This window comes from Perognathus longimembris, chromosome 1 (genome assembly GCF_023159225.1).
Source record: "Perognathus longimembris pacificus isolate PPM17 chromosome 1, ASM2315922v1, whole genome shotgun sequence".
NCBI classification, from domain to species: domain Eukaryota; kingdom Metazoa; phylum Chordata; class Mammalia; order Rodentia; family Heteromyidae; genus Perognathus; species Perognathus longimembris.
Genome location: NC_063161.1, coordinates 144,818,530 through 144,835,370, shown reverse-complemented (window position 1 = coordinate 144,835,370; position 16,841 = coordinate 144,818,530). Strand labels below are relative to the sequence as shown.

General features: G+C 53.8%; 1 protein-coding gene across 4 annotated transcripts; it reads left to right on the top strand.

Annotated features, from left to right (window-relative positions):
• Positions 1-3,111: 3,111 nt before the first annotated feature.
• Positions 3,112-9,980, top strand: Kif12 (kinesin family member 12). 4 transcript variants are annotated; one of them, XM_048339995.1, is made up of 19 exons: positions 3,112-3,262; positions 3,348-3,413; positions 3,498-3,576; positions 3,888-4,015; positions 4,103-4,178; positions 4,530-4,664; positions 4,803-4,938; positions 5,677-5,768; positions 5,938-6,094; positions 6,749-6,867; positions 6,949-7,053; positions 7,528-7,630; positions 7,728-7,818; positions 7,971-8,057; positions 8,319-8,409; positions 8,486-8,590; positions 9,013-9,098; positions 9,196-9,314; positions 9,669-9,980. In XM_048339995.1, the coding sequence occupies exons 1-19, from the start codon at positions 3,237-3,239 to the stop codon at positions 9,806-9,808; spliced, it is 1,941 nt and encodes a 646-aa protein (XP_048195952.1). In that variant the 5' UTR covers positions 3,112-3,236; the 3' UTR covers positions 9,809-9,980. The 4 variants fall into 4 exon arrangements, with proteins under 4 accessions (XP_048195952.1, XP_048195963.1, XP_048195972.1 ...); XM_048340006.1 differs by lacking the exon at positions 8,486-8,590; XM_048340015.1 differs by lacking the exons at positions 3,112-3,262; positions 3,498-3,576 and having other exon boundaries at positions 3,577-4,015.
• Positions 9,981-16,841: the final 6,861 nt, after the last annotated feature.

Sequence of the window (16,841 nt, the reverse complement as noted above, 5' to 3'; positions counted from 1 at the left end):
ATCTTTTTGAGGAATTTTTCAGGTTACCTTTCCTTCAGTGATTGTTTTCAGATCCCTCTACGGCCAGAAAATATGCTCATTATGATTTCAGTTACTAAAAATTGCTGAGGGTGGCGTTCTGGCCTAGTGTCTCTTTGGAAGAATGTTTCACACACACACTTGAAGAGAACGTGTATTCTTCAGCCACTGGGTTTCGTGCTCTGTCGTTCCATTTAGATCAGGCAGGGTAACCATGTGGCAGGCCTCTTCTATTTACTTAATGAATGTTTAGTTGCTCAGCAACTTCAAGTTCCCCTGGCCATTTGTGATAGTGGACTCGGCTGCTTCTCTCCCACATTCTATTATGGTGGATTAAGACACCATGAGATGATTTTATCTTTCTGTTGGATCACTTGAGGTTGTCTTCCCACTGCCTCTCTCCATGTGTCTTGCCATGAGACCCATTTTGGTTGATACCAGAGGTGAATTAGCTCAACTCCCATTTGGACAAAACCGTTTATTTTATCTATAATTTGTGAAAGGTGTTTTTGCATCTTTCCATTGTCTGTTAGCATCCACAGTTTCATCAGCCTTATTGGTGTGACTTTGAAGATTTTTTTTTTCTTATTACTGCTGCTAGGGCTTTCCTTTGTCATTGATTTTCAGAAAAGTGTACTGGGGATTTCTATTTGTCCTTATTTTTCTTACACACACCATCCAACATTTCAAATTTGTGACCTCTTCAAGATTGTCCCTTTGAGGCAACAAACAGTACAAGAAATGTATCCAATGCCCAACGTATGATACTGTAACCTCTCTGTATGTCAGTTTGATAATAAAAATTTGAGAAAAAAAATAAATAAAGCACATGTATATAAGATTATATAAGATGAGGCTAAGCAAAATGAACTCCAAGAGATGGAAACAAGAGGATTTTATTGTTGTTGTTGCTATTTTTTAATGTACTATGTGAATTTCCTATGGCTTATCCCTTGTTGTTACTGTATATGATTTTGGTACACTGGGTATTGTATATATGTTTATCTGAGCTAGGGAAGGGAAAGAAAAATGAGGGAAGGTGTAACAAGCATGACAAGAACTGTACTCACTGCCTTATTCTGTAACTGTACCCCCTCTGCCCTTCACCTTGTCAATAAAATTAATTTAAAAAAAATAAAAAAAATAAAATAACCAATTTCATTAAGAATCATTAATTAATGCAGGATCAAATTATTAGATAAATAGTGGAAAATTTTTAAATGATTAAAATTTAGAAAAATTTAAAGTTTTTCCCCGTCTATTTCCTTATGAATGGAGCAATATCATTCTTTCTGATAGAGGCATAGAATCCCATTGTGTATATGTACCATATTTTCTTGATCCTTTATTTACTGAGGGGCATCTAGGTTGGTTCCGAGGGAGGAGGTAACAAGTTGGATAAGAAATGTTTGCACTGCCTTACATATAAAAGTGTAACCCCTCTATGCAACACTTTGACAATAAAGAAATGAAAAAAATTAAAAAAAAAAAAGATTGTCCCTTTGCCATCATCTCCATTGTCCACCCAGAGTAAAGGCCTGGGTCATAAAGTGACCATTTGCAGTGCTTTCTTAGTCTTACCCAGCCACCTCTATTTTCTGAAGCTTTTTACAATCACGGACAGTAAGTCTTTTCCTATCCATTTTAAGGATTTAAGAAATGTATCAGATCAAGGAACTTCAGACTTGAAAGAAATCTTAGAGCTCATCTAGGAATTTTTATTTTTGCACAGAGATCATTCTTTGCAACTTAATAATCATGTTCCATTATACACTCTTAGTTGACATCTCAGAACAACCATGTAAAACAGGAGAAGAACCATTCATCTCTCTGCACAGGAAGAAAATGGGTTAAGAAAGGCCTAGTTGGTGGCAGACCCCGGAGGAGGGTTTCTTCAGAACCCTCCCTGTAGATACAACTAGACAGTTCTATAAGAAAGGTTGACCAGCTCTTGCTTGCACACCTCCATGCATGGGAAACTCACTACTACCCGAGATGGCCCCAATCCCTAGAAGGATGGCTTTGATAGCTGGCGATATATCATTTGTGGTGGTAGCATGTGTGATGCTGAAGGGTTGGTGATTTTTAGGGCTTTTACCCAACTTTGTGTTGAGGGCAAGGAATTTGCAGAGAATTCAAAGAACGTCTGAAAATGGCCCAAATGGCAATAATAAATTTAAAAATATCAATCTGACAGTGTTGATTTCCTGTTCGTAACCCTCAGTGGCTTCCTAGCACCCTAAGTCCAGACTTCTAGCAGAGACCTTCCTTGGTTCAGATGACCATCTCTTGCTACATCTCTGCACCCCAGGTTGGTGGTGTCTGCCTGAGTGATTCACCCCCGTCACCCTCATCCCCGACCCTGTCCGCCATCTCCTGCTCCTATAAGCCTCTGAGCTCCCCCAAAGACTCTGTACACTGGGTTTTTTTGGCTGTAGGCTAGGAGAAAGTCTACACATGATTGCTCTGCCCACATGCCCAGCCTGGAGACTGGCACACACAGGAACTGTCTCTCTCTACCCCACCCCCACCCCCAGCACAGTCACAGACAGGTCTACCTCTCTAGTGACCCAGACCAGGGGAGTTGAACACCTGGCTGGCTTTAGATTAGCCTTGGCATGAGTGACATTGGCAGGTGTGCCAATGTTTAACCAGATGCTGGAACTGCGTGCTCAGATTGGCTCAGAGACCAGCCAGCCAAGTCTTTAAAAAGCTGGCCAGGACCTGAGCCCCTCCTTTCCCCTCCCTGGGGACTGGGAGCTGAAAAAAACTCGGAGTTCTTGGGAAAAGGGAAGAGTGGGTGGGAGAAAGTGGTTCATGCTCTGCCCAGGCTGGGGAGCCTTGACTGAGTCCTTTCCACCAGCCTTTGTATCCGCTATCTGTGCTCAAAGCAGCCGGGTCCGGGTGGTCTCATGGGTCCCTCCTGACTACTGATGGAACTTTCCAAAAGCTAGGGATTCACAGACTCCAGAACCCCCAGCTAGGAGGCCCTGGCTTGGAACTTCTCCCAAAGCTGGGCTGGACTCAGGTAAATCTTTAACTAGCTAGCTAGCCTTGGGCAGGAGCCTTTCCGGATGGGTGGCTGCCTGGGATACGGGGTAGGTGTGGGCGTGTGAGGCCTGTAAAGACGGTCTCAGGGCGGTGGAGTAGGGGGAGAGGTACTGGTGAGAGAAAGCCACCTCCCTCCAGTGGGGCTACGGCTGTGTGCAGAGCAAGACATGGAGGAACGCGGGACTCCGGACGGGTAAGCAGCTATTCCACGCGGTCCTGGAAACGCTTGGGGACCGCCTCTGGGCACAAGGGGGGTTCAGACCGAATTGGGTCCACAGGGACCCAGCACGGAGCCTGGAGCGGGGGCCCGAGGGACCGGAAACGCCCATCCAAGTGGTGCTCAGGTGGGTATGTAAGGCAGGCCCCGGGCGAGGATGGGGCTGATGGATGGAGACACCAGGATGGGCCATCGACTTCCCCTTGCCTAGGGTGCGTCCTATGAGTGCAGCCGAGCTGCGTCGAGGGGAGCAGAGCGCTCTGCACTGCTCAGGGGCCCGGACACTGCAGGTGAGAAACCTTCCCCAACCTCCGAAAAGAAATGTGTGGAAGGGAAGCCTGGGTCCCACACGCAGGTAACCCCGCCTTAGGTCCCTCCATCCCCGGGGAGCTTCCCAGTCCCAAAGGAGACCCAACATCCCAGGGTCGGGCCCCTCCCCTCCCTCGCTCGGTTGCCCCACCCACATGGCCCCGCCCCCGGGGCTCCACCCCTATAGGCCCACCTCTCCAGTAGGACCTCACCTTGCCGGAGGCCCCGCCCCCTCGGGGGTCCCCGCCCCTCCAGTGTGCCCCGTCCCCCCCGCCGCTCCCTCCCTTCCCAGGTGAGCCCCCCTGGAGGAGGGCCCGACGTGGCGTTCCGCTTCGGCGCGGTGCTAGACGGGGCACGCACGCAAGAGGACGTGTTCCAGGCCTGCGGCGTGCGGCGCCTGGGGGAGCTGGCACTGCGCGGGTAAGAGAGGCGGCGGACACCGCTGGGTGTCCGTCATGGCGCGGCCCCGCCCCCTCCCGGACCCAGCCACGCCCCTGTCGTCCACAGCTTCTCCTGTACGGTCTTCACCTTTGGCCAGACGGGCTCGGGAAAGACCTACACCCTGACGGGACCTCCACCGCAGGTGGGCCGGGCACACCCACTGGATCTGGGCTGTGGGTAGAAACCCAGGGCAGAAGCCGGAGGGGGTGGGGCTTGGAGGGCGACGCTCCGCCCCCTCATTTGCATACAAGCAGGGGTGGACCAGAGCCCATACAGACTCCCGGAGGGCGGCTTGGAAGGGCGACGCCCCGCCCCCTCATTTGCATTCTACCCGGTCCTGGGCATTTGGGTTCTGTTCGGCTCCCTTGTTTTACTACCCCTCAGATTGCTCACCGGTAACATGGAAGTAGCAGTAGTACCGACTGTGAGATGCCCTCGGTTCCTGACACACAGTCCCCTACAAAGATCTGGCTTCAGCTGTGTTTCCCCGCAGGGGGAGGGCATGCCTGTGTCCCCCAGCCTGGCGGGCATTATGCAGAGGACCTTCGCCTGGCTATTAGACCGGGTGCAGCACCTGGGTGCCCCTGTCACCCTCCACGCTTCCTACCTGGAGATTTACAATGAGCAGGTAAGGGAGGAGGCAGAGAAAGCCCACCGGGAAACCTAGAGCTAGGGGCAAGGAGCAACAAGAGATGATGGGACTGTGGCCTGGACCATGTGGGGATGGGTGGGAGCCCTTTGCTTCCTCTCTTCCCTTCCCTCCCAGGTTCGAGACTTATTGAGCCTGGGTTCTCCTCGGCCTCTCCCAGTACGCTGGAACAAGTCTCGAGGCTTCTATGTGGAACAGCTGCGGGTGGTGGAGTTTGGGAGTCTGGAGGCCTTGATGGAGCTACTTCAGATGGGTCTGTCTACTTGAGGGGAGCCTTAGGGGAAGAGTGCCAGTGCCTCAGCTTTCCCTGGGTGTGGGCTTGGGGCTTCAGCAATAACCCTTGTGAGGGAGAAGGATCAGTGAGCAAACAATCCAAGGACATGATCCAAGGATGTCCCCGCCTACTGGCCTTCCAAACTCCTTCCAGGCCCTCGCCTCCCCCAGCTCCAGGGCCTGGGCCTCTGTCAGGACTTATTCTTGCTGCTTCCAGACAGCTGCGCCACCAGCCCATTCTCACATAGCAAACCTTGTGCCTTTTGTCTCCAAACTCTGCATGGTTCCAGGGCCTGTGAAAGAAGGTCATATACTTCTTAGCCAAGTCTTGAGGCCCTTCCAATTCTATGTAGTCTTATTAATTTGAATGAATATTTATTGGACACTCTCCTCTACAGGCACTGGGGATACTGGAATTCTAGATTCTGGCCCCCAGCACTGTGTCTCACACTTCTTCCACAGCAATAGGACAGATGTTTACAAAAAGGGACTGTCATTTTTTGCTTTGCTCTCTACACACACACACACACACACACACACACACACACACACACACACACACACTATCTAGAGCCCAGCCCCAGGTCCTATCCCCAAACCAATACTACCCTCCAGCCTCCCTGGCCTCTACCAGGGAGGTCTGGTTCCTCCACCCCATGCCTTCGCACCTTTCTCTACTGGCAGCTATCAGGAACGGCTCCTGATGTTTCTTCTCCAGGTCTGAGCCGTCGACGGAGCTCTGCTCATGTCCTGAACCAGGCTTCCAGCAGAAGCCATGCCCTGCTCACGCTCTACATCAGCAAGCCAGCTGTGAGTGTCCCCCTGGGGAAGATGTGGCTCAGAACCACCCAGCAAGGGTCTGCCCTGCATGGAGAAACCTACCTGGACCTGCGTAGGAAAAGCCCTTCTTAGCCTTGTGACCTTGTGACTTTGATGGGGACTGTCCCACCTGAGTCTTCATCAAACCTTGTTTCTCCAGTCCCAGCAGGTGCCTGCTGTGGACCCTGGGGAGCCCCCTGTGGGTGGGAAGCTGTGCTTTGTAGACCTGGCCGGCAGTGAGAAGGTGGCAGCCACAGGATCCCGCGGAGAGCTGATGGTAGAGGCCAACAGTATCAACCGCAGCCTGCTGGCCCTGGGTAAGACTTGGGACCCTCTGGTCTTCTGATCTAGTTTCCTGTGTTCCTCTTCTGACTAGGCCCATGGCTTCCCGCCAGGAGGGGGAAGCGTAGGAGTCGTGGTGCGTAGGTAAGGCTGGTAAGCCTGTTCTGTGGCTGGCTCCTTCCCCATCCCCATCCCCTCCCTCAGCTGCCGGATCTCAGCCTATTCTCTTAGAACACTGTCAATACACACATGCTTTTGATCCATAAAGCAGACTTCTAATGAGAGGCAGGAACAGCCAGCTGCAGGGTAGGACTCCTCAAAGGCATTACAACTGCTGCCTGTGCAGTTGGAGGGCTGCTGGGGGAAATGAATGGATCTGGGGGGTCCCCACACTGGTTAAGGGGAATCTGGATCCTACAAGGTCCAGGCTCCTTCTCAGTCAGTTGTAAGAGCATTTCTGAGTCCCTGCCAAGTGCCAACTCACTGCTGGGCATTGGGGGTTGGGGTGGACAGGACATCTGTGCGGGGGGGGGGGTTAGGGAACGAGGTGGAGGTCAGTCTGATGGAGTGGTGAGATCCTGTGGAAAGATGAGAGTAGAGTCATGGGCCTACATGGGGTAGAGACCCCATCTGTAGCATCCCAGCTTTGGATAGGCAGTATAACCTCCACCTCACCCTCTCCCCACCAGGGCACTGTATCTCCCTGCTGCTGGACCCACAGCGGAAGCAGAGCCACATTCCCTTCCGAGACAGCAAGCTCACCAAGTTGTTGGCAGACTCGCTGGGGGGGCGTGGGGTCACCCTCATGGTAACTGACAGGGGCTGGCAGGGAGGTGGACCCTGAGGGCGGGGATCCTAGACAGGAGCACTCAGGGGAGGCCCTCCCCAGGTGGCCTGCGTGTCCCCTTCAGCCCAGTGCCTTCCAGAGACCCTCAGCACTCTGCGATATGCAAGTCGAGCTCAGCGGGTCACCACCCGGCCGCAGGGCCCTAAGGTGAGCAGAGGGGCTCACAGGCAGGGAGCAGGCAGGGCAAGTGGGAGAACACCATCTCCGCCTACCAGGCAGCCATGAAAGCCTGCATTGGCATGGTAATTGAAGCTGAGGAGGGAGTCAGAATTGAGATTACGGTGAGAACCTTAGAAATGGGGTCATGGTTAGGACGAGCTCAGGTTTTCAGCCAAGGTCAAAGCCAGGGTCTGGGTGGGTCTACTTCTATGTTCATTTGGAAAGTCAGAATCTAGACCAGGCTTGGGAGAGATCTGCGTTGGGAGTTGGGCTTGGGGATCCTCCAAGGTGGTGAAGCTGGGCTTCAGATGGGGGTAGCCTTGTGTCAGGCTGGCGAGGGAAGCCCAGGCTCACCTGTAGGCCCCATGCAACTTCCCACACCTACAAGCCCCTGTGCAGTGCACAGCCTGCACAGTCACAAAGGGAAGCTGGGGCATGGTGGGGGGCCTTTATCCCCTGTAGTCCTCTGGGAAAAAGCACTCCCAGAATGTGGAAGCTGAGATCCTGCAGCTCCAGGAGGAGAACCGTTGCCTGCGGCTTCAGCTGGACCAAATGGGCAGCAGGGGTATGAGGGGGGGGGGTGAAGGGGGGAGGAGGGAGTGCCATGTGGCTAGGGTCAGTCTGGAGCTGTGGGCATCCAGCTGCCTCCTGCTTCCTTCCAGCCTCGGGGTTCCGTGGAGTTCGCATGGCCTGGGCCCAGCGGAACCTCTACGCCATGCTGCAGGAGTTCATGCTGGAGAACGAGAGGCTCAGGTGGGGCTTGGCTCTCCCCATCCTCCATCGCAAGATGGTTTTTCCCTTTCTGTCCTTGGGCTCTCTGTCTCCACCTGCCTCCAGGGCTGGTGATTCCCTACCCTGAGGAGCAGTCTACATCCTCCAGCCCTGCCTTTCTGGGCTCTCCCCAGGAAGGAAGTGAGCCAGCTGCAGAGTAGCCGGGACCTGGCCCGGGGTGAGCAGCGAGTCCTGGCCCAGCAGGTCCATGAGCTGCAGAGGTGAGTACAGATGCCTGTGTGCATAGACAGGGCTGCTGGGAAAGGGGGGTCTGGTGATACGGGTACATGTCCAACGTCTGCAACCCACCACCTGCTTCAGTTCCAGCGCGGTTGCCTGGTCTGTCTGTGCAGCGGGGACCTAGCTTGCCTGGCTTGCAGGGTTGCTAGAGATGGTGGGACCAGCCCATAACAAGAGCCCCAGGCACCTCTGAGAGGGTACCTGGAGAAGGCTGGGCCCAGGACCACCCCCTTTCTTCCCAGGCGTCTCCTCTCCGCCTGCGTGCTTCACCAGCCGGTGCCTGCCCCAGCCCCACCATGTCCCTGCTTGGTGATGCCAGCTGCCCCCTGCCGCGTGAGTCTGCCTACCAACCCTGGAAGGATGCTGAGCTGGGACATCACAGAGCCGCCGCTGATGCACCTTCTTACAGGCACTGCCCCCCCTCTGCTCCTGCCCCTGCTGTCACCTCTGCCCTGTGTGCCGAGCACCCTTGGCCCGCTGGGCCTGCCCGCAACAGGAAGGCCACGTGCCCCAGGTAGGAAAGACCACAGACAGGGGGCTGTGAGAGCTGGGGCCCTTGATCTAGGGATCCGGACCTGGATGCAGGGGATGAGCTTTGGGCTTGGAGCCTCTGTTCAGGACTCAGAATGTCTGTTTGCCTCCCCCCCCCCCATTCTGCCTTCTTTTAGGAATGCACCTTGTGATTTGCTTGTTCTTTCCTTTGCATCTCCTTCCTCGTGCATTCACTCCTTCACTCCCAGCTTGGAGCATTTGAACCCCTCTCTGTTTCCAGCTCTGAGGACTCATAGCAGACCAGACATGGCCCTACCCTTTGTGCCAACCTGACATTCTTGGCACCCATGTCAGGGGGTCATGGCCGGAGAGTGGGACCCAGAGGGGTGGGCTGAGGTCCTAGAGGCTGGGCTCTGTTCTTTCCCACAGGTGCTGGACCCACAGGCATCTGGAAGCACACCGCTGTCTTCACAGCCCCCACCCTGGGCACCTCCATGCAGCCCAGGCTTTGCCAAGAGCCCAGGAGAGAGGTGGGTCCAGTCCTGAGGTCCTGGGTGAGAGGGGAGGTAGGGGGACTGAAGACACAGGGGCTCACCCCCCCCCCAGCCCTCCCTCACCCTTGACTAGGAACCACAGCGACTGGACCCAGACCAGAATCCTGGCCGAGATGCTGATGGGGGAGGAGGTGGTCCCCTCTGCCCCACCCTTGCCCTCGAGGTCCCCAAGGGCAACACCAGTGTTGAGAGGTGAAGTAGTGGGGGAGGGAGGGAGGGAGGGAAGGATGGAGGGAGGAATGGATAGGAGAAGAAAAGGAGGGGTCCCTGTGTTCTCCGGGCCTTAGACTCCCATCTCTGAAATACGATGGGTAGAAGAGGAGCTGAGGGCTTCCTAGCTCCCAGCTTTGGTGTTGTCTCTTCCCCGCTCCCAGCTTTGGCGTTGTCTCTCTCTAGGGCTCTGCATGGCCCAGACCTCTGCTGGAGCTGGGAGTGGGAGGTGAGGGCAGAGGGGGCGCACAAGGCTGGGCTCCCACAGAGGATGCTGGGTTTGCATGGCATAGAAGATCAGGGAGCGTGTGCCTTGAGTGTCCCCACACTCCTCAGGTGCGGCCAGGATCCCCAACCTGGCCCAGAGACTGGAAGCCCTCAGACACCAGATTGGAAGCTCCCTGCGACGGGGCCAGAGCCAGCCACCCCCCAGCGAGGGCACGAGGAGCCCAGGCCAAGGCTTCCCTCCCTGCTGAAGGGGCAGTGGGATCACCGAGACCGCCTGGCTGTGCCGTCTAGGGTCGCACAGTCTCTTCATCTGAGAATGGGGATGGCTAAACATGGCCGGACACCTTTTGTCCTTTTGTGCTTGGAGAAGCACACATTTCTCCCAATCGTAGGCCTTAAATGATAAACATTCAAAGCGTTCTGTCCTTGCCTTACTATAAGCAACTGAGGAGCGAGTTGGAGCTGTTTCACCCTGCGGCTGGGCTTGCAGGAGAGTGCTAGGGTGGGGACTTGGGGGCCACTTTGGGGAGCCAAAGGGAGGTTGCTATGGATGCTGTAGACATGACTCAAGAGACAGGACTCAAGAGAAACCAGACGTCCGGTGATAAAGTACATCGATGAAGAGCGATGCGCTCCAGTCACTCCTGGGTGGGGGAGATGGGGAGGGGAGGGGGCCTTGGGGTCTGAGGAGGAGGGAGGCCCTGGGCACATGCGCACGTCCCCATCTGGCCTGGGGTTCCTTAGGCTCTCGTCTGCTCCCTTCTCTCCTGTACTGGATCAGTTTTAACAGATGACCATGGGCGGGGGGGGGGGGAGGGGGGGAGGGTAGCTGCCGACACGGGGCGAAGGTGGAGGGCTCGGGCAGGGTGGGTAACGGGGTCAAGGGGCTGCTTGCCTGAGCCTGTGGTGGCTGGGTGTATCCTGGTGCTGCTGGCGGGCCCAGGAGACCCTGCTTCACACGTCATAAGCCGGCGCCAGAACCCTGCGCAGGCCCTGCATCCTCCTCAGCCACTTTCTGCTTTACAGCCACTTAAGTGGGGGGAGGGGGGAGACATAGCTTTCTGTCCCATGGAGTTCTAGGTAGGATAGTAGGCGTGGGGAGTGTTGTGCTCCCTGGCATCAGGCTCATGGGGTACAGTGAGGGAGAAGCCCAGGCATGACATGAGGAATGGGGATAAGAATGGGAAGGGCGATTGTGCTTCTCTGACCCTGTTCCACTGCAAGGCTCATGACTTGTATGCAGGGCAGATCCCTAAAGCTGGGGCTCATAGGCTCAACCCAGGGGCCAGGTATTGTGAGGCAGGACGTCTGACTGGACATTAGGGGTGTCCCTGGAAGGCCAAATCCATTGGAGGCAGAGGCTGGGGACACAGGGAGGCTGAGCAGACTGCCACTGAGTCCACAGACTGCCTGTGCCACCCACATTCCACCCCCCCATCTCACTGCCCAGAGTAATCAAGTGACTTGGCCACTCTGAGCCCAGGGTCACTTCAGGGCCACAATGCACAGAGCCCCTTTGTTGTGGGGATGGCAATCTCATCAATTTGGAAGGAATACTGTGCGAGGCTGTGCCTCTTGCCGAGGATTGGGACAAAGGTAACATGCAGGGAACAAGATAATTTGATGGAATTGGTAGCCAGGCTCAAAAATGACCCATTCAGCAAGTATCTCCTGAGGACCTGCTTCAGCCAGCCCTGGCGGGACTGTAGGCGTCCTTTGTTTCTGGGGACACAGATGGCCTCCAAGCACAATATACAGCAAGCCAGATGGTGATAAATGCTTTCTAGCAAAAGAGCGGGGTGAGGGGGTTCACGCTTTGCCTTGGCAGGGCTACAGCACTAAATATAAGGTTCAGGAAAGGTCTCATGGAAGTGATGGTTGTACAGGGATCCAAGGGTGGAAAGGGGAGACTGATGAATGCTGCAAAGTCCTGTTTTCTAATATGTTGATGTCGGGTCAGTTTGGGTGGTTCCACAGGTTCATGCCCGGGCTCTTTCCTTATCTTGTAGCTGGGGCCCTGCTTGTTGGGAGGTCCCCAGCCCTCAGCAGAGGGCCAGGGAAGCCTCTGGCACTGAGTGTGAGTTTTCCTCAGTTGTCTAGGAGGCTGGAGCGGGACCACCCAGGGGGACCCTGGCTGGCTCATTACTGTTTGCACGATTCCCACTGGAGCTGGCCAGTTTTCCAGTTTCCTAGTGCCAGCTCCCACTCAGCACAAACTTCATCCCCTTTCCTAAGAGACATAGGACACTGCGGGGGTGGGGGGGGTGCCACTAGTCCCGATCTCCTGGGCCATGTGTCCATCTCTCAGACACCACCCTCGCTCCAGGATGCTACTGCCCTAGATCCCTGAGTCCCGTCCCATGCCACACCAACACCAGATCCATTCTCCCATAAGGAGAACTACGGACCCAGGAAGGCTCTCTTAAAATCCTGAAAGTCACAAGCCTCTAGAAGTTGCCAGAACTTGGTGAGGGTGTGTGTGAGAGGGCAGGGGAGACCACATAGTAATTCTCAAGAACTGACAGGGCCTCAGAACATCGTATTTGAGAGAAACTTATGGAAATCCTGACACACTAGGAATTTCCCAGAATTCCAAACCCCTAGAAGATCTCACTGGAATATCAAAATCCTGTGGGGAAGTTCAAAGAATTCTCTGGAATGTTTGGCTTGGGGAGTAGGGGCACAATGGAGAAGGGACATTCACTAGAGCTCTAAAGGCCCCCCATGAGTTCCTGAAGTACTGAAATCTCCAGTGGCCTGGACATGTAGGTATCTGATTGAATTGGGGTCTTTCAGTTTTATGACACATTTGCTCTACATTAATATTCAGTCCCTTTAAAGTGGGTTTCAGCCCTTTATGGGACATTTTGAATAAGCAGGAAAGTGACTTTCCCCTTTGCATCAAGTTCCCAAAACTTCATTATGTACTTGGTTTTTAGGCAAACCAATATGGCCGAACAAGGTTGGGCCATTGGGCATGGCCTTACTAGAAACTAGGAACTTGCTGGACTCGCTGCTGGAACTTGCAGACAGGTCAGTGGTATGGTGTAGACCAGGACTGGAGTCAGAAGACCTGGGTTCTAAGCCTGTTTTACCACAGACTCACTGTGTGAGGCAGATACCCCCCCACCCCACCCCTGCCATTGCCAGTGTCTCCCCTGGCAGCAAGGAAGAGCTCTGACAGACAGGTGAGGAGTCTTCTTCAAGAACCTGCACTCTGCTCTGGTCCTGTAGTCTCATTCGCCCGATCACATATATAGGCCTTATGTAAAGACCAGGCCTCCTCTTGCTCGGCTTGAGTGGCAAGAAACTTCCCCTTTTGCAAGGGTCTTGCAGCTCAATGAAGGGAAAAGGATGAGCAAACAAGCAACAATTATAATTACATCCAGGAGGTGGCAGCAGAGGGATCTCTGTGTGTGTGTGTGTGTGTGTGTGTGTTCTCTCTTCTGAGCCATCTACCTGCGTGCCACTCAATGGGACCACAGCGGAACAGGAGATGAGGAGCGATTTCCTTCCAGCTCAGGAACTCCTGTGCATGGCGGACAGACCTCCACACCACACCCTTGTGCATCCCATCAAGGATCAGGAAAGACACTGACAAAGCAGAGTGAGATTTGCTGACTTCCTCTCTCCCCACAGAGGCTTCACCACCCCCAAAGTCCAGTGAATTCCTTAACAGCTCCTTTGTTCAAGTTCAGTTAGAACTTAAGGAATTAGAAGTGGAGTCTGAACCCCAGCCTGTGATGGACTGGGCCCTGGGTAGGAAGGCTAGAAATCTGGGATGTAGCCAGAGGACACCATCTTGGGCAGATTCTGCCTGCTTCTCAGCCTCCATCTTCCTGGTTTCCTAGCTGTGGGATCCTCAGTAAGGTAGATAAGGTTTTTGACCCTCAGTCTTGTTTCCCCGACCACCCCCCACCCCTGCCCTGTAGAATAGGGACTGAATTGGTTCACCCATAGAGGATCTACAGCAAAGATCATAGCCAGGACTGGAAGCCAGATTGGTGTGGCTCCCTGCTTCAGCTCAGAGACAGGCCTGGAGTCAGTGATTTAAAGCAATGCACCACAGAACTAGGGCTCTTTGCTACTGAGTAGGCATGCATTTACCTATGTACTCACTCATTTGGGGTTATTACTAAGGGACTTTGGGCTTGTTGATTTCTGTCTCCAGTCTCTTTCATCTGTCTTCTACTTAGGTCACCCTTCTTGTATGAATCCTCCTTCTGGTTCTAAATCAATCGTTGTTGTTCACTAAGCACCTACTGTGCGCCCAGCTCAGTGTGGATCTAGACTTGGTATGGCAGACCCCAAGCATGCTGTTGGCTGAGGAAGGGAAAAACAAGTTCATGTGAGTCTTAGTCCAGTAAAGAGAGAGCCCTGGGCTATCTGGTGACCAAGAGCATGGCCAAGGAGTCCCGATGGTTATCAGAGGACAGGGTCTGAGAGGTCTGGGGGAGAGAGATCTGGGATTGAATCGCTGCGGGGTTACCTGATTTCTTAGCCTTGGTTTCTGTAAAACTGGGCTGCAGAACAGTGCTACCGGAACAGTAAGATCTTCTGTAAGAGGATCCGGTAGGACTGAATCTGCAACATGCAGCATCTGAGGGCTCGTCAGACAGGAAGAACTTAGTAAAGTGAGCATTCAGCTTATAGTATTCCTTGAGATCTATAGCAACTGTTCACCATTCTGGTTTCCCAGCAGAAGGCCCCAGGGTCCTACCAAGCCTCGGGCTGCCTGGCAGGGGGGGATGGGCAAGGGAAAGATGCAGGCTGGATGTTTTACTTTTGTCAGTAGGTTTTAAATGGGACAAGGATGGCCAGGTTCTAGCTCTGGTTTCTTTCCCTACCTATTTTTCTTTTCTCCCTCCTTCCTTCCTCCTCCCCCCTCCTCTTTTTATTATTCCTTCTAGATTGCCTTTTTTTTTTTTTGCATTAATGTCTAATGTAATGTTAATAGCCTGGTTTGGGGATCAGCATTTGCTCTAGGCTTCTGAGCCTGTCTGTATGGAACAATCAGAGCGCAAACTGTGGAGGTCTTTCTGGGCCTTCTCTGCTGCCGCCTGCTGGACAAAGATGCCCACACGGCCTCAGTGCAATTCCAGCCAAGTTTGCAGCCCTAACCCCCTGGCCGGCACCGTGTGCTGGTAACAGGTGTAGAGTATTTGGACCCAACCATCACTCTGTCCCTATGTCAGCAGTGTCACACTGGTGAGCCGGATTGGAGGCCCAGATGAATAACCAAGGCCAGTCCATGTTGGGGTCCAGCTTCCCAACAAGTCCAGGCCAGGACTTTCCCTCAGGTTACCTGTGAGTCACAATGACAGAGACTGGGGTCTCTAGTGGCCTCGCTCTCTGGGACAGGATTGGAGGGTGGGAAGCAGAGCCTGGGACCTGCTGGGTGATGAGGACATCCCTTCTCACTTCACTGGTCATGGAATCCTGGGAACTGCCTGGTTGCTAAAGCACCTGGGGGTCCCAAGTGAACCTCATCAGGCCTGGTGTTGGAGCCCCAGGCTTCTGGGTCAGGAGGCAAGGTTGCCCTGAAAGTTTCTCCATTAGTAGATAACTAAACCTTCACCACACTGGCCAATGTCCTTCATGTCCATGCAGGCCCAGTGACCCCAAACTTCTGGGTTGCTGTTGCCTTGGGACCCTGGTTCCCCCTCCCTCCTGCTTACATACCTGCCCACACTCACTTCTAAACTTGCCTTCACACTTTGTGCACCCCAGGCCCACTGCCTCCTGGCTTGCCTGCCCACATCCCTGCTTCCTGTCTTCCCTTCACCACCCCCTTCTACCCCGTCAGACCTCCACTCGACTCCAAGACCTTGTGGAAGACCAGGGGGGTCCATGATCCCTCTCCCATCCTCAGAGCCAAGCATCAATAAGAGAACAAGTGAATCAATGAAGGGAATAAGGCTTGATACTGGAGCCAGAAGCTAGAGAGCCTTGACCAACGCCCACTGCATCCTTGACCATAGTGTGTTCATTGGAAATGGAAGCTTCGGGGTGGGACTCGGGCCCCCAAGGATGACAGGCATGGCTCCAGGAACTCCCACCCACTTCACAGAAAGTCAGAGGGAAGCAGAGTCTAGCACGTAGACACTGCCTGCTTCACATCCTGTAGCCCCATGGTTAATTTTTAAAAAGCAGCTCAAAGTCCAGGGGGCCCTGGCAACTTTTGCTTCTATTTGCTCAGGTTAATAATCTCAGGAGCACAAATATCCCCAGGACTGGAGAAGAGAGGACTCCCCTACCCACCTCTGTCCTCAGAGCCTTCCCCCAACCTCCCTTCACTCTGGTAGGCCAGGCACTGATTGAACAGTCCTGACCCAGAAATGGGGATTGAGCTGTGTGTCCCTCCACCCTCAGACCCCGGTTTGTCTCCAGCTTCCTCTGTGGACAGTGTGCTTGCTAACCCAAGCACATCACTGCTGAGAAAGTCAGATGAGCCGTCTTAGTGAGCTGTGTGCAACTCAAATCAAGGGCAGGCACTGGACAGTTCAACCAGTACTTCCACAAACAAGGTCTCTTTTCATCTCTTCACAGGCAGAACAGTTGACAGACTAGGAAAGAGGGCGTCAGAGAAGATTAACCGCCCCTTAAGCTTACCCACAAGTCAGAGGGCCTGGCTTTCCGTTCTCTGTACTTCCTCTTAGACTACTTCCTAGCGACCACTATTAACCAAATCATAGAAGAGTGGGAAACTTGGTGAGCACAGGGGATGGTAACTGCCTCAGAAACCTAAGCCAACACATTTGCTATGTTGAAATGCCTATCGGGTTTTGAGCTCCCTGGCAGCCAAAGCAAAAACAAAACAATCGTGTCCAAACTGTTACACCAGAGGAAATACATTCACTTAAAAACAGACCCACACTTGATCTAGATACCAGCAAGGGAGGAACATACCAACTGGATCTTGCAGGAGGGACAAAACTTACCATTTGTTCACATGCTGGCTGTATAGAGGAACCTCCCCCCCCCCCCCCCCCCCCGCTATCATTCTCCTGTGAGCAAGGCGGTGCGTGGGTGGGCTTGTTGAAGGCTCCAGCCCCCACAAGGCAGATGTTCCATGCCAGCAAGCAGGAGGGAGAGGAGATGCTTTAACTCCTGGAAGAGATAACTTTTGCATCCAGAAAGATTTAAACCTCTACCAGGCCTAGGGCCTCATGCCTGTAATCCTAGTAGCTACTTGGGAAGTGAAGATGGGAGGATCGTGCTTGGAGGCTAGCCAGGGCAAGAAGTTCATGTGGCCTTATTTCAACCAACAAGCTGGGCACC

Bases quoted from the DNA above. Each gene is read 5' to 3' on its own strand.
- Kif12 (XM_048339995.1), top strand. From the start codon at position 3,237: ATGGAGGAACGCGGGACTCCGGACGG. The intron at 3,263-3,347 runs GTAAGCAGCTAT...TTGGGTCCACAG, and splicing joins GAACGCGGGACTCCGGACGG to GGACCCAGCACGGAGCCTGG. The intron at 4,939-5,676 runs GTCTGTCTACTT...TTTCTTCTCCAG, and splicing joins GATGGAGCTACTTCAGATGG to GTCTGAGCCGTCGACGGAGC.